The sequence below is a fragment of the Chelmon rostratus genome, chromosome 12 (assembly GCF_017976325.1).
Source record: "Chelmon rostratus isolate fCheRos1 chromosome 12, fCheRos1.pri, whole genome shotgun sequence".
Classification (NCBI taxonomy): domain Eukaryota; kingdom Metazoa; phylum Chordata; class Actinopteri; order Chaetodontiformes; family Chaetodontidae; genus Chelmon; species Chelmon rostratus.
Window position 1 is genome coordinate 19,186,226 of NC_055669.1, and position 27,507 is coordinate 19,213,732.

Here is a 27,507-nt window from a genome sequence, read left to right on the forward strand (position 1 = left end):
CACGTGGGAAGCCTGATACGTCTTCAATTAAACGGTCTGGGTTTAAGACACATTCAGTGTGTTCTGTCTGACTGCGTGGATGCATGTGAAAAGACAAATTCCCCAAAAAGGATTTTTTGACTTAGTGCTTCGCAGGTGGGCGTTGTGTCCTGATAAGCGCTCCTCAGCTGATACAATGACCTTTTTCTTTTAGCTTCCTCGTAATTACCCTCAGCGCTGCGCTGGGATGCCTGATTTTAGCATTTCTTCTTATGAACAGTAAAAGACGTTGATACAATCTCATAGATGCTGAACTCACACTGACACCCAGAACAAAGTGAGGATGTTTTAGGTCATGGTTAAACTAATTCTTCTTATATTCTATATATTAAAAGCTGAAAAAAAAATCATATTGAAGTTATAGACGTAGTGTTAGAGGAAAAAATCTGCCCTCATCGATGGCATGTGGCACTCAAGTGTAAAAACACACCAATTCATACACACACACACAAAAAAGGCTCAAGTTTGATGTGTTTTTTATTCAAATATATGTGTTCAAATGTTATATTCATTTTTATTTACATCCTAACGTTTAAGGTGACAGTTAAGTGGAGCCTTATTTGTCCTTTCTTTTCCCTCCCTGTAAACTGCAATAGCTCATCTATTGTCTTTCAGAGGAAAACTCTGATCCAGTTCCAAAGCCCCTTTTATTGAGGCTCTAAATCTAATCTGGGTGACAGGGAGTCTCATTCAGGAGCCGCCAGATGTTATCAGTCATCCTCAGCGTCCATAAATGTTTGCGTTGTAAAACGTGATTCCGAAGTAGATCTTTATGGGAACCGCGTGGGCGTGTGTGAAATGAGACAGGAGACACAAAGTTCAAAGGATTCAGTTGTTTCATTAAGTTGCCGAACACAAATCCATCCTTCCGGTCAGCATTTTATACTTTCACATACAACAAGATCAGAGCTGCGATCCGTTCCTGATGTTAAACACTGGGCAGTCCAGAGGTTGGCTTGTCTTTTAGAAAAAAAAGTTACACGGGATTATACAAAACACAACACTTCTGCCGTCAGGTCTTAATAAGTTACAGGATTAACTATTTACAAATCAGGCTAGAAGTACAGAACTGGTGTTACACATTGAAGCACAACGATATTTACAAGTCTATACACAAATCCACTGAGATCCTGTGATGCTGCAGAGAGAGAGAGAGAAGAGAGAGGAGTTACTCCCACTGAAACAAACACTCACCAGTCATCTGTCAGGGAAAATTATAGATATTTGGGAATTTAGTGTTTACCTATAAAGTGTTCAGCAGGGAGTTCTGAATGCTTTCATACACTTTGTTGTAGATATCGTCCTTTGATGTCATCCCGTCAAGGTACTCTGCCCAGAAAATCGACCGATCAGGAGTCAACAGTTAGCAACTGAATCTTTACTTTTGAATATTCTGCTTTCATTTTGGCATTGAGCACGGGGATATTTTGTGCCAGAGGAGAGGAAGTGGCTTGACCTACCTAGCCTGTCACAGTTGTTCTCCATCTCCTTCCTGTGTTTCAAGTACATGGGCCAGACGTGGCCGTCGAACAGGCCTGGGGGGTCAGGGACTGTGTATGTCCTTGTTCTGGGGAAACACATCAATCAAGTCACATTATAGCCCGTCACACCTCGTGTAACGTTTAAGTGTAATTTGTCAAAGCGGCTCCAAGAGCTTGTTACCTTCTCCTCCTTTTGCACTCCTCATAAGGAATGGAAAGGTAGAAACATTTGTCATAGACGTCAATAAGAGGCCTGCAGGGGGGAACTGAGATTAGTGAAAAGCTTCAGAGGGCAAGAGGCCTGTAGGTTAAATTTTAGAGCTTGTGTGAAAGAGAAGAGCAAGATGACGGATGACACACTTGTAATTGTAGATGAGGAAGCCCTCGACGATGAGAATATGAATCCCCGTCTCCTCCGAGCCGGCTTCCTCGGCCTCGGGTGACAGGCTGACGCCGTGCGAGCGGGCGAACTTGACCGGGTTCTCCTGCCAGCCTTTCACAGTGCTCACCATAGCCTCCATGTCCAGGGCGGTGATCACTGATACAGAACAAGACGAGAAGAGAGAAGAGCAGGCTTCACCACACATGCGACCAACACTCCTCACCAATGTGCTTCAACACACATTAATCACGGTTAGTGAATGTCTGAGGCATTCACAGAATAGATGATAGAAAAATCACAAAGTTTAGGATTGATTGGTTACCAAACTAAAGAAATGTGCAGGAAAGAAAAAGTACATTACTGCGTGGTTTTCCTACGTGAAATCCATTCTTACCATCCCACTGTCTAAAGCCGTCCTCCCCGACTTCTATTTGATCGGGTTTCTGAAATAACAGTCACCAATAAAACATTGCTGCAACCTAGTAACCAGCCGGAGCTGATCACACCTGGACAGGACAAGTCAAGGACTCGTCTCCACCAAAAGTGACGCACGGTGACATTTTTTGGATGACGTTTTTTCCAATGTTGCGCTTGCGAAAAATCGGTTGCAATCCCTTACGACTTAAGAAACTTATAATATTTGAAAACTACGCTTTTAGTGTTTGCTGTTGCTTTACTTTGAATACAGGAAGATCATTTTTAAAGATGATAAAGATGAAGATAACTCGTCTCGGACTCCTTTTCTTTTCGCGATGAGGAAATTGAGATTTTGTGCAGCTGTGCGGCCTGAGACGACAGCCTTGGTGTAGCAGTAAATCATACATGTGAAAAAGCGACATTAAGTCATTTTGATTTTAAAAACGACTGTCGATCAGTGGTCAAATCAACCTTTAGTGGCATGCGGTACAGATAAAAATCTTCTGGCTTCTTTTAAGCCAAATGAGGTTAATGATGGTGCAGAACATAGGTTGCAGAATTTGCAACGTGATTGGACAAAGTCTGACTTTAAGTGGGGACGCTCAGCCCTTTCATTGGCTGTCCAGGAGACAATCAGCCAGATGTATTACTAGGCTACTGAGATGACAGGACATCTGCAGGTCAGAGTGGCGGGTTATTTCTGAGCCCAAAATATCCTCAAGGACAAATATAACATAGCAAATGAAATATATCAAATATGCTACTTACAGTATCAGCTCAACATTAATACATTAAAATAGTCACTGTAGCTTTAAACTAAACATCTAGTAATTCAAATGTCAGAAGCTCAAAAGAAAAGTGACTTTAATGTGCTTACCTTGAAAAAGTCATCCTGGTGCACCACACAACAGTTGGGTAATGTCTTTAGTAGTCTATTTGTTAAAGTGGTCTTGCCACCGTTGGTCACTCTGAAATTAAAATACATTTCATGCCACACAGATGAGTTACACTCTCGGAATGTGCAGATTTCAATTGCCAGACAAATCTGATATGAATCCAGAAAGTGAGACTCACCCTCCAATGCCGATGATGAACTTCATTTTCACGTCTGTGTATTGGTCAGCTCTGGAATTCAGTAAATAAAAGAAGGGAACCCAGCCAAAGCAAACAGTCTATCAAAGGCTTCTTCTAAAAAACCTTTCCCTCTCCTCTGCCACAGATGTCCCCCCCTTTTACTACTTCATTGATAGACAATCTCTCTGCCGGGCATATAAAGGATTTAGTTGCAGCGTCACAGCCTCTCTGGCCAATCGGCCCTCCTTTCCAGCAGCCAATTAGCTTTCGCTTTACAGGGCGCAGCACCAATGGCAGGAGGATTTAGGAGCCTCTCATTTGCATGAAAGTTGATCCCAAATCTTTCACCTGCTGTTAGGGGTCAGTGAAGACTGGCCAAGCAAATGCACGACAAATCCCACACCAACCAGAGTTAATGGAAGGTAATAGAGAAACGGTGATTGGGCTAAACTGTGAAACACAAAATTAATACTCTTTTTGGAAACAGCCACAGGCACATGTGGAGGATCAGAAAGCTACTTTGTTCTGGTGATGCCAGATGATGTCATTCAGAGCTTGAATAATCTGAATTTATTCTTAATTTTACACTCATTTCGTTGTAAAAACTCCAAATCTTTTAGACTAAAAGGTAAGACATGTGATTTAAGTGCAGACGCCATTTACCATGAGGGGCTATGCTAGGAAAGGTGCTTTATGGAAAGGCGGCAAGTTGTACAATCATTAAAATGTAGTGACAGAGTATAAGAGCCATATTCTGTTACTGAAACATCTGTTTCACAGCTCACAGAGAAATCTCATTATTTGGGTTTTTCGGAGGGAAAAGTTTCCATGCTTCGACAGCTCCAGGTGGCTGAAAACCAGTAGCACTATATTTAGTCGGCCGTTGTGTGGCTGCCCGCTGCGTCACGCATATTTCTGATGCAACCGGCCGGAGTACACGGCCCGCGGCCATGTGACCACAGTGTCTCGAGTCGCGGCTGTAGGTCTGATCACACAGGTGTATTTCTTTAACTTTAACGAGCGCCCGCTGCCTTTCATCAGCCCCGTTTGTCACACGCCTCCGGATGTGAGCATCGTAACCTTGTGTTCGTTGTGTTTGAACAAATGTGTTTACAGTTGTAAATGCGAAAGAGTTGAACTTTGAGTCCCAGTTATCAGAGAACGTGGTTTCATGTTTCACTGCCATGACTCCCCCCCCCCAAAAAAGGAAAAAAAAAAGTGTGGCCTCTTTACACCATGTTTAATATTTCTTTTACCTCTTCTGTCAGAGGTGATCTGCTTCTTTGCAGCTTTGATGTGCAGTAGTAGTCTGAACAGAAAATGGTGATTTCTAGTAGAGAATTTGGGATTACAAAACTGTCCCATTTATGCTCAGACATTCTAGGGCACCAAACATGTGGTCCACCATGTGAAGCATGTGGCGCACATGCTTCTTCCACAGATAAGACAGACAACCTTTCCCTTTCCAGCTGTTTGGAGAATAACTGTATTGCCTCAACATATTAAAATATTTCAATGTCAATGCCCAGGATGAATCCACTCAGACCTTTCCAGGCTTAAAGGAATATTTGATATTTCTTGAGATTCACTTGCAGAGACGTAGATGAGGAGATCTGTGTCACTCTTGTGCGATAGCTGCGGAGCTGGAGCCAGGAGGTGATTAGCTTAGCTTTCACGGTTGGAAGCAGTTGGGAACTGCAAGTCTGGCACACACCAAAGCTCAGAAGATTGCCAAAAGCTCATTAACATCATCTGTGTTGGTTGTTTAGTCTGTCGACAAAAATAAATGTAAAAAGGCAAATGTGCGGTTTTGAAAGGAACTCCTTAGCTACCTCAGGGCAACATGACACCAGGAAATCACTGCATCTGACAGTTGGTCGTCAAGAAATACTTCCCACATATTTACCCCCTTAAGCACAAATAGTTTTTGCATTTCTGCTTGATTCCAGATTAAACAATGTGTTCATCAGTCAGGTTTAGAGGTATCGGGAGATGTTTTTTATAGCTTTTGGACTCAGTGGTCAGTCTCGTAGCCAGAGGGAAACTCATGGACTTTTTCATATATTTTGTTGATGAAGTTAATTGGATTTTAGAGTATTGTGCAAGAGACTTTCATATTGGGCTTGCACCATTCTAATCACAGCACCATATGCCACCATACCCCGAGCCAAACAATATGACAGTATGGAAAGAGCAGAGTTATGAACTGTAGGCTAAGTACACTGACAGCACAGACTCATCACTCATGACAAAACCATATTTTGCTGCTATTGCTTGCTGCTAAACAACGTTTTGTTCAGGCTATGGAGGCTGATTCTGGTCTAACCCCCCCCCTTCCACAACAGATCAGTATAGACAAAATTACCACAGGAAGCGATACAACATATTACAGTAAACCATGTGGAAAGGTTTTACCTCTTGAACTGATCAAAACAAAGATTGCAGGTGGCAGGGACCTGGAGAGGTGGAGAGTAATGTGATAAAAACAACAATATACTTCGGCCAGCTGGGGTGCACCGTTGTGCCCCTGGGCTTGGCTACAGTGGCTGTTTCTTACTGCTTCCGGCCTTTATGCTAAGCTAATAGCCTCCTGGCTCTAGCACTATACTTAATGCAAAGACACCAGAATGGTATGATCTTCTCATAGAACTCTGTTTTCCAAAATGTGAAACTGCTCCTTTAAAATTAAGTGGAGTGAACATGTTTACACCAAAATACTTATTTTACATTATTACAGTCTGAGAGACATTTCACTGAACTGACTCTGTCTGTCATGCCTGAACCAAACAATCATTCATAGTTTAAATGACTGAAATTACATAATAGTCTATAAAAGTTAATGCTCAAAATGAGGAAGAGCAGTTTATTGTTGGTTCCATATTGTGCTAATACCTTGTGATCACAGTAATGTGGCACTTAAAAATAAAGAAAGGTCACCGTGCTGGAGCATAATGTCCAAATGACCCCTGTGAAGAACAGCACAGGACTGTCAGGTGACACAATGGATATCAACTGACTTGGCCAACATTCTCATAAATCATAATCATGCCCCTTAATAACTCGTCAGGAACGGTCTCTCAAAGTATTCTGGCGCAAAGTGGAACACATTTACAGCCAACAGAAAAAAGATGAAAATATAATCTGTAATGTGTAAGACTGGTTGGTTAGACCCAAGACGTGACTAATAACGACAAGAGCTTGTTCTAGTTCACTCATTTATTGTTTTTTTTTTTTTTTTTACAAACAGTAAATGGCACATCTTCATAAATAACACTTTAAACAATTAATTTGACTCTCTCTTTAAATATATTTCATTTCATTTGTAACAACGTATGATTTACATCTTGTAAAAGTACTCTTTGAAACATGATGGCAAATGACTTAGAAAGTGACTGTAACAGAGATAGAAGGATATAAACAAGCATGCCACCTGCATCCCAAACGCTAAGTAACATCTACTGAATGTCTAAGAGGAACATCATTGCACATAATTTTTCATTAAACCATGAAACCAAACAGTTCTCATGCCATTCATATCAAAAACCAAATAACTGTGCAAATGCCTCTCAAAAATATATATACACATATGTACACTTTGAAACAGACGACCCCCGGCGTCAGTGTTCATCCAAATCTATCATTTTAAATGTGTATAGTTGAAGTCATGCTGTAGATAAAGCCCAACTTGACATGCAGGGGGCAGATGCTTTTTGATTTAGCTATATCTTGAAATGCTTCGGTGTGGATGAACTTTTCGTCAGAAGCGAGCATGTCACTGCAGGTCATGTTTTTGAGGAATGATTGTCTTGCAGCTAACGGATCCTGTCGGGAGATTTGATCCTGTGCAGCAAGCGTGTCATGGTGGTCCAGGCTGGCTCCCGTTTTAATGAATGAATGTCCCCCCCACTGGTCCGTCAATGTAAAGCTCTGCAAAGCACATACCGACAGTTTAATCCTCTTTCTTCCTCCCTTACTTCATTCCAACAGCCTGATAGGTATCATATGACATTTGTGCATTTCCACAAATACAGTATCCTGAAATTTCTCAGCAGGCATGCACAAAATCTAAACTGAATCCAACTCGATGCATATCAGGTTTGCCTATTTATTTTTCCCCTGCTTCCTCCCTTGGCATTTGGTGAAGAGATGGTGCCTGTGTCCATTCCTGGGATGCTGGCCAGTCCTCCGGCTGATAGCTCCTTTGATATATGGAGGCTGAGAGGAACAGTCAGCAGCACAGACGGGGTGGGGGGAGTTTTTAAAATAACCCACCTCGCCCACCCTAACACACCCCGACCTGCCGTGGTGGGTATTTCCCCCGATTTCAGGACAGGCTGTGCGTCGTGGATCAATTTGCCAGACCTCAACTGTGTGCCCCATCAAAAATAGAATTGATTGGCGATGTGCAGGCAGACTTAAAGAGAGGAGCAGCTGTGCCTTATATAACACGGCGTACGGAGGGAATCTGATGTTTGAGGATCGGCTAACGTGTCTCGGAGTCACACACAATCTGAATTTAAAGAACTGCAACATGACTTGGCAAAAGAGAAAATGCGCCGGACTTGATGACAGTAATGATACTGCACTACGTTTTGTGCTCCAACCCTTAGTCTGGTGCTCTCAGACAAGGAGGAAACACGATTGTTTCTTTACTTTTAATTATTTTTACTCATCTAACATTTTGAGGCAATTTGCATCCTCATCAGAGCCAAAACCAGAGAGTGATCTTAATTAAAGAAACAGGTGTGTGTGCTGCAGCTTCCTCCTGGGACATCTATCCATGAATGAGGTGGATTTGTGTTCTAAAAGAACAGATTTGACTGATTTGTAAATATGATTATTTTCTCATTATCATTTAATCTGCTGATTACTTCCTTGATTATTTCATTAATTGTTTCATCTAGAAAATATCAGAAAACTGTGAAAAATTCCTAAAATATAATAATGTAAGAAAAAGTAGGAGGTCTACTTGTGAGTGAAAAACTAAATGAGCTGCACATCCTTGTAAGATAACTTTTAAATTTAAACTAACGGGGATCTGAGTCAGTCTCATTCTTTCTACTTGTGGTCTCACCTGATTCAGTCAGGATACTGTAAATTGGATCTCGGAGCTCCTGAACTTAGAGCTGACCCTTTGTGACCCAACACTCCAGACAGACCATCGGCTAACATTCGGGTGATTTACTGTATCGCTTCTCTTCTGTGTGTGTGTGTGTGTGTGTGTGTACGCAGCAGAGAACATTTCCCTGTATGTCGGAGATTAGTTACAGAGGGCTGACATTACAAACCAGGCGGGATGGAAAGGCAGTTAAGTCAACGAGAAGCCTTACCTTAATGTCAGATGTCACGGCCAACCTCTGCCATAACTGACTTTGGCCTGGAAATGACAGATTAAAGTCAAGCCATAAGTAAATATTTTGCTTGGTCATGGAGCCCATATTAGGCTGTGCTCTCTGTTGCTGAAATACATCCACGTGGCTGCAGAAGTAGCTCATGTTTAATTCAAAGAGAACTAAATGCACGGATTTGCTATTCAGCCTCTTACATCACATTTTCTTAATACTAATGGAGGGAGCTGCTTAAATCTTAACTGACTAAATTAAATAACTGAACAACTATATTTGTAAGTGAAATGGTTTCCGACTTCTAGCAGCCACCAGCTTTAAACAAGACAAATGTCTGATCTCTTGCCATGTTCTGCTACTGTAGTGCTGTGCTAGAAAAAGGTTTGGTTTATCCAAAAATGGCAGTGGACTGTACAGTATGTACTGCAAAAATGAGGTCACCTTTCTTTAGGCAGCGTTGAGTTGGTCTGCTGCTGCTCTTGCTCAAGTCTGTAAGGAAGATGGGCAAATAACTATAAATACTACATGGATGCAGGAGGAAGAGCATGCATCAGAACAGGGATTTTTTTTTACAAAAAATTGAAAGTGAAAATCTACGGCTCACCTTTCCCGTTGTGCTCTTATCTTCTCGTCATCGTACCTTTGAAAAAAAGAGGATGAAAATGTGGAAATGATGTGTATTACATCAACATGCTTTTTACCAAAGAAGCACTGCAGAATGATTATTTCTGCTGTTGTAGTTTGGTCCTCTTTACTGTGTTTAAGTGTTTACTGCAATGCTTAACAAACCTTCTACTTATGAGGCTTAAACAGATACAAATTATTACCAATCTAAGTTGTTGTTTTTTGGTTTTTTTTTTTGTTTTTTTTTTAGAAATCTTGCTCTGCTGTATGTTGTAGAGCTGCTGGTTGTCATATGAACATGCAAACTTATGGCCCACTACCTGGATCATCTACTGTTTCACCAATCCATGCACATTAGAATAAACAGCGACAACTATACATTAAAATAAACGCTAACATTTACAAGTGTTAAAGAGTTAACCAAAGTTTGGCTCTGGTTCAGTCTGATCACTGTACAGTGGACATTCTTTCAAGGTCTTATTACTGTAAGCATGAAGCTCTTAACATAAGCTGTGATTGACCCAAGTGTCTCAACAGTGACCCTTGGTGGCTCGGTGCACTTACTGCAACACACACTCGGGGATCTGCACGTGCTCCATGGGGATGATCTGGCTGAGTTCCTCCAAGGTGTGAACGTAGCGGATCTTATCCATGAACTTCACACTGCAGAAACCATCAGCGACATGCACATCATTGATGTCTAAACACAGGTCTGCCTTATATCTCTTTTGTTGTCATGGAACAGCTGCACTTGTTTTCTGATGGTCTACATGCAGCTGGATCATTACGTCATGACTGCCTAATTTAGCTTTGTTCTGTTTGTTAGATTTGTTTGGAGTCACTCTCAGCCAATATGCAACCCAAAGGACAGACGGATGCACTATAAACTGAATACATCCTCACCTGATGAAAGGTCTTGAGATGGCCAGGACGGTCCGGATGAACCACGTTGGGTGAGCGATGATCAGACACTTAAGATTCTTCCTCAGTCTGCAGGAAACATTCAGATCAATGTTTGTTCTCTTATCCTGTTAATCATTAAGGATTTAAATTGCATCATCACTTGTCTTTAGCATCAGCTTGAGTTAGCAGTCTTACTTCCTGTCAATCATTTGGTAGCATCTCTTCAGCCAGCTGATGCCGGGCATCTTCCTGCGAGGAGTTGCTCCGTTCATGTAAACAATCATGTAATCTTCTGCCACCAGCAGCTCCAAGCTGCTTACCACATACCTGAAGAGAGAACAAACAAAGCTTAAATCTCGCTGTGCAATAACATACAGGATGAACGCGTGGAACGATCCAGATTTATGAAAAGCCTCATAATATAGCACATCGCTGTAAAAGAGTCCCTTCAGAGAGCAGACTGGCTCTTACAGGAAGAGATTCTCCATGATGTATGTGTAGTCCTCACAGCTGCTGTCAGGGAGGTGGCAGGCTGCAAACACGATGATGGCATTCAGACCTTCACCGTAATAACCTGAAAGACGAGAGAGACATGCATCCAGTACGGCGGCAGCTGCATTGGCAGAGGTACGACGCTGGCAATTTGTTTCACCGACTGCATTGGTCACACACATTTTATGGCAGTTGCTCACATGTTTCATTGCTTTCAAAGCAGCTTCACAACTTTTCTTTTTCATATTTGCTTTCGTTATTAAGTTTTGCCTTTTTGTGATTAAAATTGTTGTGCGTGCTTTTTGCATGCCTGTGAGTGGGTGGTTGCAGACCTGGTCTGGTTAGCGTCATTAAAGTAACCCTTTATAATGTGAGAGTGAGTTTGCCTTGCGCATGAAATGTGCTGTATAGATCCGTTTGCTTTGCTTTTCCTCATTTCCTTCATGAGTTCTGATGTTGCTTGATGGTCTGAATGCTATTTAAGGCTTTTCCAAATTGACACTATCATTACAGTCTTATTTTTTCAGCTGTTTTTTTTCTTTACCACCCAAAACAATCCTTCAGTCTACATTGATAACAATAATAATAGTAAACCTTTTTTGTTTTTCCTGTGAAATTAAATGCATGTTTCAGCTGTATGCCATGTTCAGAATGGATAATATTACTATACTACCAACTATATACATAGATATATACACTCACAGTTTATTAGTACACCTCACTGAAACTAATGCAGTCTAATACAACTGTCATGTAGTAATGAACTGTATCGCTTTTCTGTTACATTGTTAATTCGATTTCTAGTCTAGTATTCTAGTATTTAGACTAAATACTAGAAACACCTGTCAGTATCTGTATTTAATTAAGTACACACACACTCTTTCACTCACCTCCATGTGTGACCACCCTCAGGTACGGCCTGATGACCTGCATGTCAATCCGCTGCTCCTGATCACCGATGATCACTGTTCGCCACAGACGACCAGATGAGTCTCTCTCCTCCTCGCTTTCGCCGGGAAGCCGCTTGGCAGTGGCCACGGGAGTGTCATCTGGACACAAGGTGACACGAAAAAGATGAGCTAAAACGCTTGCTGTGGGAGATTAATGATGAATGATTAGGGCATTCAGTGTTTGTTTTCAGTTTTGCTATATCTGACAGCTGGCAGCATTTGTGTCAGGAAAGCTAAAGGGAGAAAACGCAAAGTCTGAGTCAGGACTCAAAACCCCAGGACACTGCAGGTAATAACTCCCAACATGCATCCCTCGACTTTAAAAAAACAAGAGCCCTGAAGCCTGACCTTCCCACTCCAGCTCGTTGCCATTATTGATGAACTCCAGTGAGTCCGTCTCATCCGGAGTCTCGATGTCGTCTACGTTGATGTCCAGGTCGTCGGGCGTTTCCAGGAAGTCATCCGACAGCACCGACCCCTCGCTCTGATCCAGGGAGAGGTTCATGTCGGGGGCGACCAGAGTGCGACGCTTACGCTGGGCCATGGACTCGCCCACATTCAGGGTGGTGGGAGGATCTGGACAGGCGGGCCAGGAAAGTTTAGATACAGTATCCCGTATAGTAAAAAAAATACTGAATGCTGTGTATTTATACTACTTACTGGTTCTGTTGTCTGTGAGGCCACATGAGGAATCAACATCTCCATCCTCTGGTAGTGGCCTGCAGAGAAAAAAACATGAATACAGAGAATAAATACAACTGTATCAAGCCTATTGTTTTCCTGCTACCATCTTAATGTTTGTTTTGCCTTTTTATAATTACTACTTACTTAAATTCATTGCTATGATAAAAAAACTACAATGAACTACAAAGTATGAGCAGTCATTCCAAACATTTTTGCCCTTAGCCTTTTGTTATTGAAGAGTGATTTAACTATTGTGTGTCCTTTGAGAAAACAACACCAGTAATTAGCGACTCCTCTCTGACGTTATAATAAGACAGCTGAACCCTCAGTCCTGGGGGACAAGAGGGCTACATTACAGTAGATACCACTCATACAAACACACACACAGACAAAGAGGGACACAGACGTTAACACAGACTTGCATGCACAGACAAACACGCCCTGAATGGCCACAAGTATGGGCTAGCTGATGGAGCTGCGGAAATAATTGCTGTTATTATGTTGTCAGTAGCTTTGTAGAGGTACGTTAAATATGGTGCCATTAACATTAGGGAGGAGAAAAACAATTTGCAGTGTAAAAGCGTTCTTAAACGTTTCACTGTACAGCTGAGACTCAGGTTTAAACTGACTGCAGCTATTTGCATTGTTATAAAAACAAGACCTGTGTCTGTTTTCCCCTGCTCAATCACATTACTCCATTTGCACTGTATAAGCTGTAGTCAAATGACATACCATGATATCATTGGTATATTATATCTTATAAGCATCAAGATGACCTGCAGCAGATAGATATTAAACATGGCGCATACTGTGTAATATACTGTATATAAAAATTGGGAATCTGTTGGATGTCCTTGAATAATCAGGTTCCTCTGTTCATTTTCCTCCTCTGCAGAAATGACGCCTGCCAGTAAAAGAGCGTGGGCGGCCGAGCATTTTTCTACTGCTGGACGCTGCGATGTGTTCGACATCTCTCCTTTTGTCCTCCACGCTTGCTGCTGTTTAGCTCGCTGACATAAATAAAGCCTCATCACCTGACACGTAACGACCGCATCAAGGACAGAACACACCTGCTGCCTGTCAGCATTCAACACGCACGACGAACTTCCCATCACAGCTGGGCCTAGCCTGTACACACACACACACACACACACACACACACGATTACCTGGGGAAGTCCTCATCCTGCCACTCGTCCTTAACCTCCATGCTGTCCATGCGTAAAGTGGCTTCTGCTGTACCCATCCCCTGCCAGGGAGGACGGGCTTCAGCTCACAGCGGCTGACAAACAGATAAAACAATGTCATTCAGTGGGAAGCCAAGTGCTACAACCTTGTTAAAACACGCAGCACCTGTAACCATCTTAAAGGGGCACTCCACCCGCTTTACACAACCCTGATGACTTTACCAGGATTATCTCAAGTTTTGCCTAAGACTTGAAACTTCTGACACAAAGTCAGTGTTACAAATTCAAGGTGTGGAGTTTGAAAGACGTGGGCGTTTACCAGTCAGGGAGGGTTTAATGAAAAACACCATCCAGCTGCATTATGGGAAATGAAGGATTCAGTCGTTTTTGGAGCTTGAACCATGCCAGGGAGGAGGAATTAGCATACCTCAGCCTCTTTCGCTTCAATTTCAAGCGTTTTCATTTTTCAACCTGTGTTTCACAAAGTAAGTCCAACAAAGAAGAGATGTGAGATATACAGCTGGAGCAGCATTAAATAGGCCAAGTAGAAGGCAACTTATCCATAATATATAGCTTTTCTGAGCTGCAGTCACAGTCTGGAGAGCAGCTAGGGAAGATAACGAATCTGTAGTGAAGAATCCCATCAACAATCTTGCCAAATCTTCAACTTCTGTCCTTTTCTAACAAACATGTAGTTGCAATGGTAAATTGCAATGGTTAATTCATGTAAAATGTCATAATTACATTAGAAAATTGGCAAAAACTAAGTCCCAGTGGATTTCCATTCCCTACATCCCTGGGGAAAGAGACAAAAATAAAACCCCAAATTGCTCATACAGCCCCTCAGGGTGATTCAAACAAATCACACGTGTTGTCATACAGCAGATTTCACATAAGCAAACCAGAAATGACAGAAGTTTGTTCTCAGTATGTGACGTAAAGCTTTACGGCGTCTCGTGTTTGGGTCATTGGTTGCAGGCTGGATCAGTCATGCACAGAGCGAACATCATGTGTCTGTCTCGCGTCAGAAATGTGCGCATGGGGGAGGAGTGTCTTTCCTACATGGTCGTCCCAGCCGGAGTTCATGTTATAGCAGACGTTAGCACGGTCCATTTGTCCACTGGGATGGCACTGATGCACGATAGCGAGACACATCAGAGCCTATCCTGGGAGCAAAAAAAACTGCAAATGTGGGCTAAAAGGCACAGGCCTTCAGGCTACATGCTGCTGTGTTGTGATTGGATTCTGAATGATGGAGGAGAATGTGTTTACACTGTGTTATCTCATGAGGAAGCTGCAGTGTTTGATGTGGGATTGTTGGGAAAGTCTTTAAACGGCACTTAATAAAGATTCTCCTTGCTAAATCACGCTCTGAGTCACTGTTCTCACACTCTAATCTTTCTGAAGCACACTGATTCTTTTCCCTGCTAAATTAAAGAATGAAAGAGGAGTGTGAGGAGCTGAGAATAAAGTGTGTATGTGTGTGTGTGTGTGTGGATTGTTGTCCGTGCAGATGTCTCTTGCCAAGGCTCAGCTGCTCATACATTGAACTGCTGATTGACGGACACAAACTAATGTAGCAGTAGCACGTGTTTGGTGGGGATTTGAGTCCAGATGGCAGAGCAGCCTTCTTTTCGCAAACACGATCCCGTGAGCCATTCACTGTGCTGCGCCTGTCAAACCAAACACCTAATACTCTGTCACAGAAATGGAAAGCAGAGAGCTTCCACTTGAATGAGCACCACAGCAGCCTTTCCTGTTCTGCATTATGAAATCATTTACATGGCTCGCAGCTTGGAGATAAGCATCAATAGAGCCACTGATGATAAAGGGCACAGCAAGGCCACGCAAGAGCCTTCCTCAACTCGTCTGACAGCAATTTACAGACAAGAGAACACTGATTTAAAGGCCCAGATGTTTGGATTCAAATCTTACATTTCCCTCTATAAATATTTAGGACTCAATACGCAACAATCAAAGCTGAAAGACATCTGAAAACATAGCTGATGTGCTTCATCAGGGCTGTGGTTGTGGCTGTGGTTTGACCGAGACCAAGCAACCCACCAACTGCCATCAGATTCTGATTCAAATCCTGATTGAAAGTAAGAGAAACATAAATATCTCATGTAAAATAGCAGACAAATGTCTACATTTGTGCAGGAAAAGAGGGCGTTCATGCTTGTGTTGAGGGAGAGAAATTACATTATCAGGATGTTAAAGTGTGTGTGAGCGGAGAGAAGCTATTATGTCACGACTGCCATCCTTTCCTCGTTTGACAAATGGAAACAGACACTCTGTAATTTGATCACACAAGCAGAATAAAATCCAAGCATCAGATATCTTATCATTGACTGAGACTCTGCTGCCCTGGAGGGAGAAACTGCCAAATTAAGCCAAATTAAGCCTCATGTGCAGGCAGGGTACTCACAGACTGTAATCAGGGCGACCTCCTCTTTGCCGTTTTGCTTTCAGATGGTCCTCTTCCTCCTCAGACCCGGCTGGGTGGGGTGAGGGTCATCATTGTTTACATCTGCAGGCGGGACACTCGTGCGCTCGGGACCCGGACTGCCGGAGGATGCCTGCTGCTTTCTGACGCTGCGACTGGAGGCTGAGAGGGAGACAGCGTCCTCCTGTGGAGAGAGCGGCCGGGAGAGTCAGGGTCAGCACACAACCAGCGCCATCCTGCGCGCATCTTTTCAGCCTCCTCCGCCAGTCAGATGCTGCCTCCCGGACAAAGATAATCCTCGCCCTGCGCTTTTAGCTCGCCCCGCTCTCCACCTCTCTTCCTCCCATTTTCTCCTGCTGGTCTCTGCCGAGCGCCCCCCTCCTCCATCCATCTACACTAATGCCACCCACCCCAGGCTCTAATCCTGTTGTGATGATGTCACCCGTATGGGGAGCTGCGTTATGGCGGTTATGTAATTACACCTGCCTACCTTCTCTGCGGATGCTCGAGGTCGGGATCAGCTGTTTGTCTTCTCCTCACGTTCAGTCCGTTTCGCATGCATCACTTTTCTATCCTCCCGCGAGCTGGAAAAGACGGACGATTCTAGCTCACCGCTGTTCCCTGGCAACAGCATCCTCCTCCCACACGTACAGTCTCTCGCTCTCTTGCCTTTTCTCACCATCTCTTTTAAGCTCTCTCACTCCTGATGAAGGCCCTCCTCCACGCGATCCCCCCTCCTCTCCTCTTGCTCGCTTGCTGTAACGCTCCCTCCCCCTCCCTCACCTCCCTCCCCTCACAGCTGCACTGAGCTCTGGGCGATGTCAGTGGCATCTCTCTGACGGTGCAAGGAACAGCCAGCTTCCTGTTCTTCTCCTGCCATTGGCTGTTGGGCAGAACAAGGGATTTCGGGTGTGTTTACAGCTTTCTATTAATAACGCCACTTTGCACAGCTCTGACATACTGCAACATGCCCAGACTTGTGACTAAAACCATTTGTTTTCCCACAGATCCAGCGCAGATGAGACAAGCTGAATTTAAGAGTAGATAGCTTTGGGTGTTTAAGAACAGTCCAACATTGTTTTACTGTTTTTCCAAGAAAGGCTTTAAATTGTTAATTGTCTTGTTTTGATTACTTGGCAAATTTAAGATCTTTGAGATGATATTTTAATATTCTCGTTGTAGCTTTTGACAATAATGTTTAAGTTCCAGGTCTTAACTTTCATAAACTGAGGGACAATTAAGGATTAGACTGCTTCATATGTGCTACACTTGCGTCGCCCATGTGCAACTGGGTCACTGAGAAACTGTTTTTGTATTGCATGTTGATTTTCCTGCCACCAGATGGCGGTAGAGTGTTCTCTGTGAACAGTGAGCTGCTGTGCATCATGGGTTACACTGACCTCTTGATAACCTCAGTTAAACCCTGTATTCTATTCTAGGGTTAACATATTTAGCGTCCTAACATTTGTAGTGTTTTGATAAAAGTCCTGTAGACTTTTTAACATACTGCCTTGCAAATGGCAGAAAATGTTTTATTACGACATGTAAGCACTGTGAGGGCAAAATCAGAATAAAATCAGACTAGAGAAAACACCACTTCCAGTTTTGTCCCCTAATGTCCTAAAGTGTAACATTTCATATCTAACATACTGTAACAGTCATTCTACTGTATACAGAGAAGTAAAATTAAGAAAGTAAAATCACAAATTTTGTCATCATTCAGCAACAACATATCATGTGAATCTCAGCTGTTGGAAATAGATGCAGTCGAGGGTCATGAAGCGCAGAGCGGAAAGCTCTGCAGTTCGTGTCTGGACAGATGCTGCACTACACCCACGCCGATACAGTCGCCCAGTACATTGGTGGCAGTCCGCAAACGATCCCTATAGACAAACATACAACAAGACCTGAGGTTACAGTTCGTGGGTGTGACGTGAGCACAATTACACGCAAGTTGCTGGATACTTTTAGGGTGAAAGTTAACCTAGTTGGAGGTGAAATCAATAGCATTATTATAACATTATTCTCTGGATTAGTTGAAAATGTTCTCGCAGTTTTTATAGAGCTTCTACACTTTAATTCCTTTGTAGTTTTGTACTTATAAAGACCTTCAATGATGTACTCATTAACCTCAAACTCTAACCTCAAACAACCCTTTGAAGACATGAAGATCACATGATCAAAATGTCCACACTTTCCAAACATTTTCCAAAATCGGAAACTGATATTGGCTGAATGTACACTTACAGGATCCAATCAAAAATTAAGAGCAGCGATATGTCCTCAGTGGGAAGTCCAACTGACGACAACACAATAAACATGGACACTATGCCAGCCTGCGGGATGCCTGCTGCACCAGAGCTTGTAGCTGTGACAATCAAACTGAAGAGAAAAAACAGTGATTATCATTGGACGTAATCCTTCTTAGTGCATAAGAAAACAGGCATAACCCATTAACAGTCCCCTGAGGCTTGGCTGCTCACATTTGTGGAACTACACTAACTTAGGTATTAGTTAGTTAATCGTGGAAATTAGTTAATTGCTTGACTGAAAAAAAAAATACTTTAACAGTTTGAGCTTCTCAAGACAGGAATTTCTAAAACTTGCAAAGCTGCAAGTGTCTTTTGAGCGTACCTGAGGATAATGATTTGACCCAGGTTAAAGTCCATATTATTAACCTGGGCAATGAATAAAGCAGCTATACATTCATAGAGCGCAGCACCATCCATGTTCATTGTGGCCCCAATAGGGAGCACAAAGTGTGTCACGTGTTTGTGCATGGTGTGATTACTTTCCATACAGTGGAGGGTAACAGGTAGGGTTGCAGAACTGTGAAGAAACCAGTACAGTATATGAAGGAAGCTGATATTCCACCATTGTTCACATGCCTTCAGCGTGTTATGTTTACTGTAAAGACTCTGGCTCACCTTGATGAAGTCCCAAAGGCCATGATGAGAGCCTGGAGGATACCACTCATAAACCTGTAGGGATTCTTACGTGTGATCATGAAATAGATGAGGGGCAGAGTGAAGAAGCTGTGAATTAGCAGGCCAGTGATCACAGTGGCAGTATAAATGGCAACTCCACGACCAATCTCCCCAGCGTCTGCCATCTTCACAATTTGTCCAGCCAGCAGGAAGAGGGTTCCCACTGGAGAATACCTGTGATACAGAGGTGAGACACAGCAGAGGAGAGGCAGTGAGAGACACTCAGTGTAGAGGGAGTCAGTGGGCATGCAGAGGTTTCAGAGCTAGGACGACAGAGCTCACACACTACTGCAAGTGCACTGAGATTATCACCAAGACAGTCAATCACAAGCAGTCAACTTCTGACGTGTACCTAATTAATTGCTTACCAAGTGCCAAAAATGTATCATGAAGATAAATACCAGCATGTAATCAGCACTATAATCAGCAGTAAGCAGCAGAGGAGACTGCTGCTAGGCCCTAGCTTTTGGACCGATATCAGCATAAAACTGAAGAAATGAAATGTCGCCTCATGTGATTACCACATGACTATGTCCACTAGACGCATAATGGTTTTATTCAGGCAGTCAAAGAAATCCCTCAGAAGTTTTCCCTCAGGGCCCATATTTCCCAGAGTGAGGCCAAAGGCAACAGAGAAGACCAGCAGACCCAGGATATTGATTCCATCTGAGGTGACTTGCTCTGGTACTCTATCATCTATAGGGGTCCCAGGAATGTTAAGAGTCGACAGTGTAATGCTAATTTAACAACAATAATGAAGATACAGCAGACAACAAATTAAAGCAACATAAAGGCTCACTGTTTTCACTCGTCTCAGTCATATTGCTGACATTTCCTGCAGAAACACGACTGGGAAAAACTGTTTTATGCTAGATAAAAAGAACAAGCAAATGTTAATTGTTGGTAAGTATGGAACAGTGACAGTATGATGACAAAAACAAATCATAGCCTTTGCAGATCTTACCTTTCTGAAACAAGCTTCCACCAGATTTGAGGGAATCATGTTTCTATAAATCAAAAACATAGATTTGGTGTCATTACTACCAACTGTATCATTATATGTTTGTAATTTCTATTAAAAAACAAAATTTTGCACAGGCTCTGCATCACTACTAGAGGACACTGAGCCAGTCCTGGGCGATTTCCCTGGTTGGATAAGGAGAACTAGGGCAATGCCAGTGAACGCAGCAATAACTGTTGTGACCAAGTAAAAGCTGAGGGCCCTAAGCCCAATTTTCCCATAAGCCTTTCTGTCCACAGATGAAATTCCTGAAATAAAAAGATATGGCTGTAATAACAATTTGCATGATAATAAGTTTGATAAATAAACTATACTATGTGAACACAAGCTCATCAGGTGTTTCAGGGTTTGTTATCTAAAAAGACTGACCGACTGAATACTTATTGGAAACTTCGTGTAGGAGCCATTTCTGTGCATGTGTTTCATTTTTATTTTTGTTAATTTATTTTTACTGTGAGCTTCCCAAGTGTGAGAGGTCATATAATCAGCCAGGTGAGGCAGTCAGGTGTGGCTGATGAGAGGGAAGCAAACAGTTCTAGACCATGGCGTGTCGTGTCATGTCGTGTAATGGTGTTTGTGTTTGTTTACTCTGATTGGGTAATCTGCATCTGCATTGGTAAGCAGACAATTAATGGGTTTTGGAAACAGTGAAATTGAGGAATATGAACAATAAACAGCACCGTGGATCAAAGCAGTGGAGTGGGCATGTCATTCACGCGTCGAAACATCCTCACCATCAGCAACCAGGCGCCCTGATCGATTGGCGAAAGGGGTCACCACACTTCATGTTAAATATTGAATGATGAGGCGGTTATGTTTAGTACATACCAGGAAACAACCAAGCTGGATGGATTAATAATGGGAAAATAACATATTCTCACAGTAGATTCTTGCCACATGTTTGTAAACTGAAAAGTTTGGTTTCAGCGTAGTGCTTAATGAAAAACCACGTTGATACCTAAATTAAATGAGTTCATCCTCGGCATCATAGGTGGGCAACCTATTAGCTGGACATTAACTGGAACTGTATCTCTTCGGTGAGGCATCTGATGTCAGATGGTAGTGATGCTGATGATGCTCCTCACAGCTGGTTTGCCAGGTTTGGGTCAGTCAGTGTTGAGTGGATCAGAGTCTTTGCAGAGTCAGTTTTGCAAAGAGCTGCTCACAGAAGTAGGTTGCTCAATGATTCATGTTGTTGCACATATGCTGGTTCCACACTAAACGGCACAGCAAATATATTCAGTTCCTTTTGTTTACTTTTCATATCCTGAAATGTTTCATCAAATACCTGAAAGAGTTTTCACACTCACCAGAATATTCAGAGCTCATCGCAGCTCATGTTCTTGCAGAGTAGGAATATATATATATATATATATATATATATATATATATATATATATATATATATATAGTCAGATTTAATTTTCTAATGCTATTTTTTCCCAAACTGCTATTACCTGCTTAATAAAGTCTTATCTTATCTTATCTCTTGATAATGTTTGCCCACAAAGTATTGAGACTATTATTAGTGGTTATCTACTGTGTGTTTATCTACTGTTGTGATCATTATCAGGAAGCTATTATCACATTTTATGTGGGTCAGACCACTTACAAATAAGACCTGAAATCCATCTTAGCCAAGCTGAAGTGTGGCTCTAACCTGCAATCAGACTGGAAACGATGAGAGGAAGCACCAACATCTGCAGGATTCTCATCAGCAGTTCTCCAGGAAAGGTTAAATATTTTACGTCCCTGGCTGACATGTTAATGTGTCTCAGAGCCAAGCCCAGGCCAATACCTCGGAGGAACGGAGACAGGAGTGGACAAGTCAGTGTGATATCAAAGGTTGAGTTCAAAATGGCAGGTATACAGAGCAGCGATGAAGTTACATATTAATAGACAAGCAGCAGCAGTTTGTCTTCACAATGGTACAGTAGAGTAATAGTAGATTGGAATAGAATTTCCAGGCTTTATGGTATAATGGCGTACAATGTGTTTGAAATCCACTTACCTAATGCAACAGCAGCCATTGTAAGAACAACAAAAGCATTCCTCTTGAAAAAAGCCATAACATTAGATCCTCTCTGGGATGAAGATACATGACCTGAATATGCATTGTGTATTTCGTTTTCCTGGGGCTCTGTAACCTCTACTGAGTCCAACTCAGTCAATTCATTAGGGCTCGGCAGCATCTCTTTCATAATTAGTCCCTTCAACCCGTACAGACTGCAGAAAAAGATGTGTTGGTCTCCGACTAACACCAACAGAACAAGGAACATTAATACATGAATTACTAATAGTTTACAAAATTTGTCAGAAGACATAAATCCTAGAATATACAACAGGTAGGCAGGTTAAAATTGTGAAAATAAACCTATAGTTACAATAATGAGATTTAAAAAGTGACAAATAGATGACACAATACTATAACCTGTCTATGGAAGTAACAAGCAAGTATTATGAGAAGTGAATTGAAAAATTCTTACATTTTCCTCAGTCTAGTGGTGAAGATAGAAAAAAAGATCACTGCTGAAGTTCGATTCCTTGTCTTTATGCATGATGTCCAGTCACCGCAGTAAAGACAGCATTTAATCATCAGCTTTGAGCGCGTGCTTTTGCCTCAAGAAATATGCCAATAGTCAGTGTTTAATTTGGATAGGACAGTAAGTACACAAATACCTGGAACATTAACAGTGTAATGTCAGGTAAAGTACATTTCTTATTTATTTTAGCAAAAAAAGGTTTGTCAATGAGTAATTCATCTGCACTTTTCAGAAGGCTAAGTATACTCATTGCTTTTAAGGCAAGGACCTTTCATTTTATGATGTGTTGTACAATAATGATAATGTTGTTCAATAATGATAAAAGATGGCAAAAAATGACAAAGAAATATCAGTTTGAACATTTATTTGAATAACAGCTTCATTTGACAAAGGGTTGATCCAAGAAAAATGTCATAATGTCCATATAAAGCTCTCAAACCGCCCTGTTGTGTTCATGCATAGAATCGCAAAACTGTCACACCTAAATACGCCTAAATCTCTGGATCTTTGAGGAGAGGAGACAGCATGACACAGAAGCAGAAGAAGTAAGACAGTTTGGCTCCAGCCCACAGAATAGAGAAATAATTTAAGCTTGTTTAATTACATGATCTCAAGTCCTACAAGATTAATGTCCGGAGGTGTATTAGTTCTGTGTTAGGTACAGAGGTTTTAGGTCTCTGAGGTGTTAAGTCCACAGTGTCCCTAAAGTACTGAGTCCTTGGAGGACAATATATGGCAGCAGTAGTGGACACGGGAGCTGATCAGGGAGATTTTAAGTATCTTACAGCTTCCTGAGTCCCCTTAAATCACAAATCCACTAGTGACAGAGGTACCATCAGGGCATGCCATTAATCCACAAAATATCCTTTAACGAGTGTGCACTCTGCTTCATGTGTGACTGTAAAGGATTATACTGAGATTGATATCACTAAAAGCCTATGACTTCCCAAAAGTTCAATTATATCTGGTCCAAAATATAGTAAAAGGCCAAAAGGTTTTTATTTTTTTACACAACCATCTGTGTTTATTTTTATATATACGCACACACACATACATACATACATATACATATATTTATTGCTCTCATTGTCCTTATTTGCACCTCCAAGTGTTTCTGTAAGAGTAAATTTCTCCATTGCAAGATTAATGAAGTCGTATCTAATCTAATGTAGTATACACACACACACACATATATATATAGAGAGAAAAATCTAATTTAGTGACTGAACTAATAATTCTGTAGTAAGAATTTGAATCTGTGTGCTATTATTGCATTATGGGTTATATTTGTAATTCTTCCTTTTTTCCGTGTTAATCAGCACATTGCCTCACGTCTACTTTAGTAATTATTGCTGTTAATGAGGTCGATAGCGGTAGCCTACATCCTGAGGGTCAGTCTGGCTGCATCTTGTTGAGAAGGTACAGTAAAGACTCTCTCTCAGTGTCTGTAGGCTTCCAATTATGAGCTAAGCTCTTTAGCGGTTTTACTCCAGCCACAAGTTATTGATACAGTCTAATCATCCTGACACACAGTAGCCAAGGTTTCAATTCGGGAAGTCTGAATAGCAACCAGTGCTTGTTCATAATTTGTAGTTTGTGTTATTTAGATTAGATTTTAGCATTACCTTCTCACAAGCTGTCGGCTTCCCTTTCCCTGTAGCCCTCAATAACATCTATTTGCACTGAATTGTGAATCAAATGATGGGTATGAAGTTAAAGAGTTTCCACTAGAGGAGGTGATGACCATGAGAGTAAAGCAGGAGTCGATGGAAAGGAAACGCCAGAGTCCAGAAGCATGTCCAGGGAGGAGTCTGAGGAGGACCAGAAGCAGCTTGTGGAAGAAAAGTGAGTGAGCACACATGCTTAGATTACATCTTTAAATCAAGAGCAGCTACAGTGTCAAAAACATTTCTGACCACTTAAACACAACAAGTAAACTGAACATGATGTTTTGCTTAAAAATGCTTAATTGATGTATGTTTTCTGTGGATGTATGTACACATACCAAGGACCTTAAGTAACAAAGTAAAATGCCTAAATGTTAGTGTCTGGAAGCTCTTTGCATAACAGATAACACTGAGCTGTATTATTTTATGAACAAAAGTCGGCATAATTCATGTGAGATTGTTTCATACTGATTTGTGCAGTGGAAAGCAGTTGGAAAGAGAACATATGACCTACATATCAATTAATCAGGGATTAGCAGGTATGATTAGTATTACTTAAAGCAGGCTCCTGCTTCATGTGTGTCTCAGAGCCACAGATATAAACACAGACATTAGCCAAACAAAGCCTCACACCTTCGGGTAGCAGTGAAGGAATGATACAGTATTGGCATAGAGCACATTTTTTACTCTAAACGGTGTAATACAATGACGCAGGGTATTGCTGTGGACCATGCTGGTAACACTAGAAACAAGAGGGTTTACATTTTCCAGCTATGATTCATGGCTGTTACACAGAAGCCTCCATCTGTGTTTCTAAGTACTGGCACTGGTCATTGATGTTGAGGTTACAGTCAGAAAAACACAGAATCTGGATTCAGAATTATTCCAAACTGTCTCCTCAGGTATCAACTCTTATTCCAGATGTTAAGTTTAAAGGAAGACAGCTACAAGAAACAAAAGCTGGAATGTTTTGTCTGGATTAACTGAGAGGGATTCATTGCGGCTCCCACAAATTTTCAGACGTGATTATGACAGCATTACACTGATATTAGCCCTTTAACACTGTGAAAAAATACCATAATCTAACTATATAATTCTTTTGTAACTGTAAAGATGTTGTATGACTATCCCCCAACATTATAGTTTTCTAATACCTCACCACATTTGATATGTGAACAGTGAGAAAAGGCCTTTTTAAATTGCTACCTGCTAAGCTGGTAGTTCAAATGGAGGAAAGGTTTGTTTGGACAGGTTAGACTAGATACACCTTTCAATATAATGCAGTCCAAGACAACAACACCACTGACTGCAGCCTTAAAACGGCCACAGAGTTGAATCAACACACATCTGACACCGTCAACAAAAGCTGAACATCATACGTTCCACAAAGACAGGTTTAATTGCAGGGCTAAGAATTATTGGATTGTATTAGATTGAACAGATGTTCATTCAAATCCAGTCAACTGTGCTGAGTGATTCCTGATATTGTATTTAACTCTCAAATGAAAAAGTCAAAAGAACTGGTTTGGTCCAACCCGGTCCCAAGCTGATTTAAACTCTTGACTGGAACTTGACTGTGTGCAGTCTTTGATTTTTTCTGGACTCATCTTAGTGTATGATTACTCAAGTGATACGTTACAGTAGACGCGAGTTTAGATACTGACAAAATAACATTACATGAATTTTGCTTATAAAAAATAATTTGTGTTATTGTTGTCACAGCTCAGATCAGATACCACATTTGCTCTTTTTTATAAAACTGTATTGGTATGAAGCAGTTTGAACTTCCTTGCCAGTGTGGCTATGTGTGATGCATGTGTGACATCAACGGATGCGAGGCTTATAAGGTAGCTTTAGGTGGGGGTTTATTTCCTTGGGGCTCAAATTAGCCAGAGAAGCAGATTAGGCTGCGTGTTTAATAACTTGTCAGGGCTCGCTTTTCGAGACACGGCACACGCCCCAACTTTTCAGTATATTGTAATTCAAGTGGTCTGAGAGAAAACTAGACTTCTGCACCTCTTGGCTCTGTTTTTACGGCCTCAGATAAGCTCATGACGGGAGCCTCTGGCCGATCACAGGTCACTGAGAGGGTGTTCCTATTGGCTGTTCTACCAATGAAAGGGCGGGTGCACGTCCCTTATGACAGTGCATGTCCTGTCTTGCATAGCCAGATCTATATCCGCACAACATTTTAGTGTTGTGCTAGCGCTGGAGAAAGTGAAATCCTGATTCAATGGTGGAAAATCCTGCAGGAAATCCAGCAACTTGTAGTAATTTTCCAATACCTCCTTCGCCAACATGTACAAAACGTGTGCTGGCTCCATGACATGAGGCATAGAGGTATTATAATAAACAGCGATGAATAACTTTTGAGAGGGGACAGTGGTGTGTGTGTGTGTATATGGTGTACAAGCCACCCTGCCTCCCACTGTTGGGGGGCGTCGCAGCTGCCTCTGAAGCCTGGGGTGCCACGAAGCGCTGGAGGCTTTTCATCTTTGAGAAGACCAGCCACAGTAAGAGGAACCGGGGTCTTGGCGAGGCAGCAGAGAGGGCAGTGAAGGTTTTACATTTTGTATGTTCAACTGTTTCACGTCTTTTAGACAGTGTGCTTTAAAACAATAATTATTTACACGCTTAAAGTAATGCTGATTGTAATGAGGTCAAGTTCCCATTGTCTAATTGAAAGTGTGTCGCAGTCCCTTCATTATCTTTATGCTAGGACTAATTAAACCGGCCTGGCTGTTAAAACAACTGATTACTTGATTAAGCTATTAAGGATTAGTGACAAGTCATCATTTTGCTTTATGTATGTAAGAGACAGTATTGGAGGACTGTGGCTGTCACAGTTTCAGTAAATCCACACTGTCCAGAGAGTGATTGAATCCCTTTGACTGCAGGAGCTCCATTGTAGCTGGAATTTATACTGGTTCACATTTCTGACAGAGCACAAATGCTCTATCTCAGTAAACGCAGAGATGATGTTCAGGTATGGATGACACAGCAGCGTAAGGGAACAGACGGTGAGGGAGCGCGGCCCCGGCCAAGACATCAAGTAACCACAGATCTGTGCCAAGCTGCAGCTCCTGGTGCAGCTAATCTTATTAAAAGAGAGTCAGGGCCAGTGCAGACCACCCTTGAATAGAAACAGGTCAAATGCAGGACCAGTATGACTGCCCTAGAGCACTGATGACGACATCAATGCAGGGAGACTTACAGCAGTGGGTTTATAGCACAAATGAAAATAGTTCTTTCCTGGCTAGACAGAA

General features: G+C 41.9%; 3 protein-coding genes across 4 annotated transcripts; all 3 read right to left on the reverse strand.

The window, feature by feature from the left end:
• Window positions 1-588: 588 nt before the first annotated feature.
• On the reverse strand, window positions 589-3,541 carry LOC121614773 (nicotinamide riboside kinase 2-like). Of its 2 annotated transcripts, XM_041948834.1 has the most exons (8): window positions 3,394-3,541; window positions 3,197-3,287; window positions 2,297-2,345; window positions 1,881-2,058; window positions 1,702-1,773; window positions 1,500-1,606; window positions 1,283-1,368; window positions 589-1,177 (listed from the first exon to the last, which is right to left on the reverse strand). In XM_041948834.1, the coding sequence occupies exons 1-7, from the start codon at window positions 3,417-3,419 to the stop codon at window positions 1,283-1,285; spliced, it is 609 nt and encodes a 202-aa protein (XP_041804768.1). In that variant the 5' UTR covers window positions 3,420-3,541; the 3' UTR covers window positions 589-1,177. The 2 variants fall into 2 exon arrangements, with proteins under 2 accessions (XP_041804768.1, XP_041804769.1); XM_041948835.1 differs by lacking the exon at window positions 2,297-2,345 and having other exon boundaries at window positions 3,394-3,431.
• Window positions 3,542-6,699: 3,158 nt separating this feature from the next.
• Window positions 6,700-16,581, reverse strand: atcayb (ATCAY kinesin light chain interacting caytaxin b). Its single transcript, XM_041949228.1, has 14 exons — window positions 16,514-16,581; window positions 16,006-16,207; window positions 13,560-13,672; window positions 12,368-12,426; window positions 12,056-12,283; window positions 11,648-11,806; window positions 10,737-10,839; window positions 10,461-10,592; window positions 10,266-10,352; window positions 9,927-10,025; window positions 9,343-9,378; window positions 9,180-9,227; window positions 8,724-8,770; window positions 6,700-7,320 (listed from the first exon to the last, which is right to left on the reverse strand). The coding sequence occupies exons 3-13, from the start codon at window positions 13,634-13,636 to the stop codon at window positions 8,731-8,733; spliced, it is 1,068 nt and encodes a 355-aa protein (XP_041805162.1). The 5' UTR covers window positions 13,637-13,672; window positions 16,006-16,207; window positions 16,514-16,581; the 3' UTR covers window positions 6,700-7,320; window positions 8,724-8,730.
• LOC121614911 (excitatory amino acid transporter 1-like) lies at window positions 16,046-22,232 on the reverse strand. The gene is made up of 12 exons (XM_041949009.1): window positions 22,043-22,232; window positions 21,692-21,829; window positions 20,105-20,279; window positions 19,975-20,050; window positions 19,810-19,879; window positions 19,532-19,706; window positions 18,951-19,184; window positions 18,658-18,852; window positions 18,271-18,405; window positions 17,814-17,906; window positions 16,807-16,906; window positions 16,046-16,207 (listed from the first exon to the last, which is right to left on the reverse strand). Exons 1-12 carry the CDS (start codon window positions 22,230-22,232, stop codon window positions 16,046-16,048), a joined length of 1,743 nt encoding a protein of 580 aa, XP_041804943.1.
• Window positions 22,233-27,507: the final 5,275 nt, after the last annotated feature.

What these genes read in the sequence shown, in the direction of transcription:
- LOC121614773 (XM_041948834.1), bottom strand. Translation starts at nt 3,419, where the DNA reads ATGAAGTTCATCATCGGCATTGGAGG. An exon ending in TTCCTCATCTACAATTACAA is followed by an intron (nt 1,774 to 1,880) that starts GTGTGTCATCCG and finishes TCCCCCCTGCAG; the next exon opens with GCCTCTTATTGACGTCTATG. An exon ending in GAGTGCAAAAGGAGGAGAAG is followed by an intron (nt 1,607 to 1,701) that starts GTAACAAGCTCT and finishes GTGTTTCCCCAG; the next exon opens with AACAAGGACATACACAGTCC.
- atcayb (XM_041949228.1), bottom strand. Translation starts at nt 13,636, where the DNA reads ATGGGTACAGCAGAAGCCACTTTACGCATGGACAGCATGGAGGTTAAG. An exon ending in CAGGATGAGGACTTCCCCAG is followed by an intron (nt 12,427 to 13,559) that starts GTAATCGTGTGT and finishes TTTTCTCTGCAG; the next exon opens with GCCACTACCAGAGGATGGAG. An exon ending in TACCAAATGATTGACAGGAA is followed by an intron (nt 10,353 to 10,460) that starts GTAAGACTGCTA and finishes TGTTTCCTGCAG; the next exon opens with ACTGAGGAAGAATCTTAAGT.
- LOC121614911 (XM_041949009.1), bottom strand. Translation starts at nt 22,232, where the DNA reads ATGAAAGAGATGCTGCCGAGCCCTAATGAATTGACTGAGTTGGACTCA. An exon ending in TGGAAGCTTGTTTCAGAAAG is followed by an intron (nt 19,880 to 19,974) that starts GTAAGATCTGCA and finishes CTTTTTATCTAG; the next exon opens with CATAAAACAGTTTTTCCCAG. An exon ending in GCCTTTGGGACTTCATCAAG is followed by an intron (nt 18,853 to 18,950) that starts GTGAGCCAGAGT and finishes GTTTCTTCACAG; the next exon opens with TTCTGCAACCCTACCTGTTA.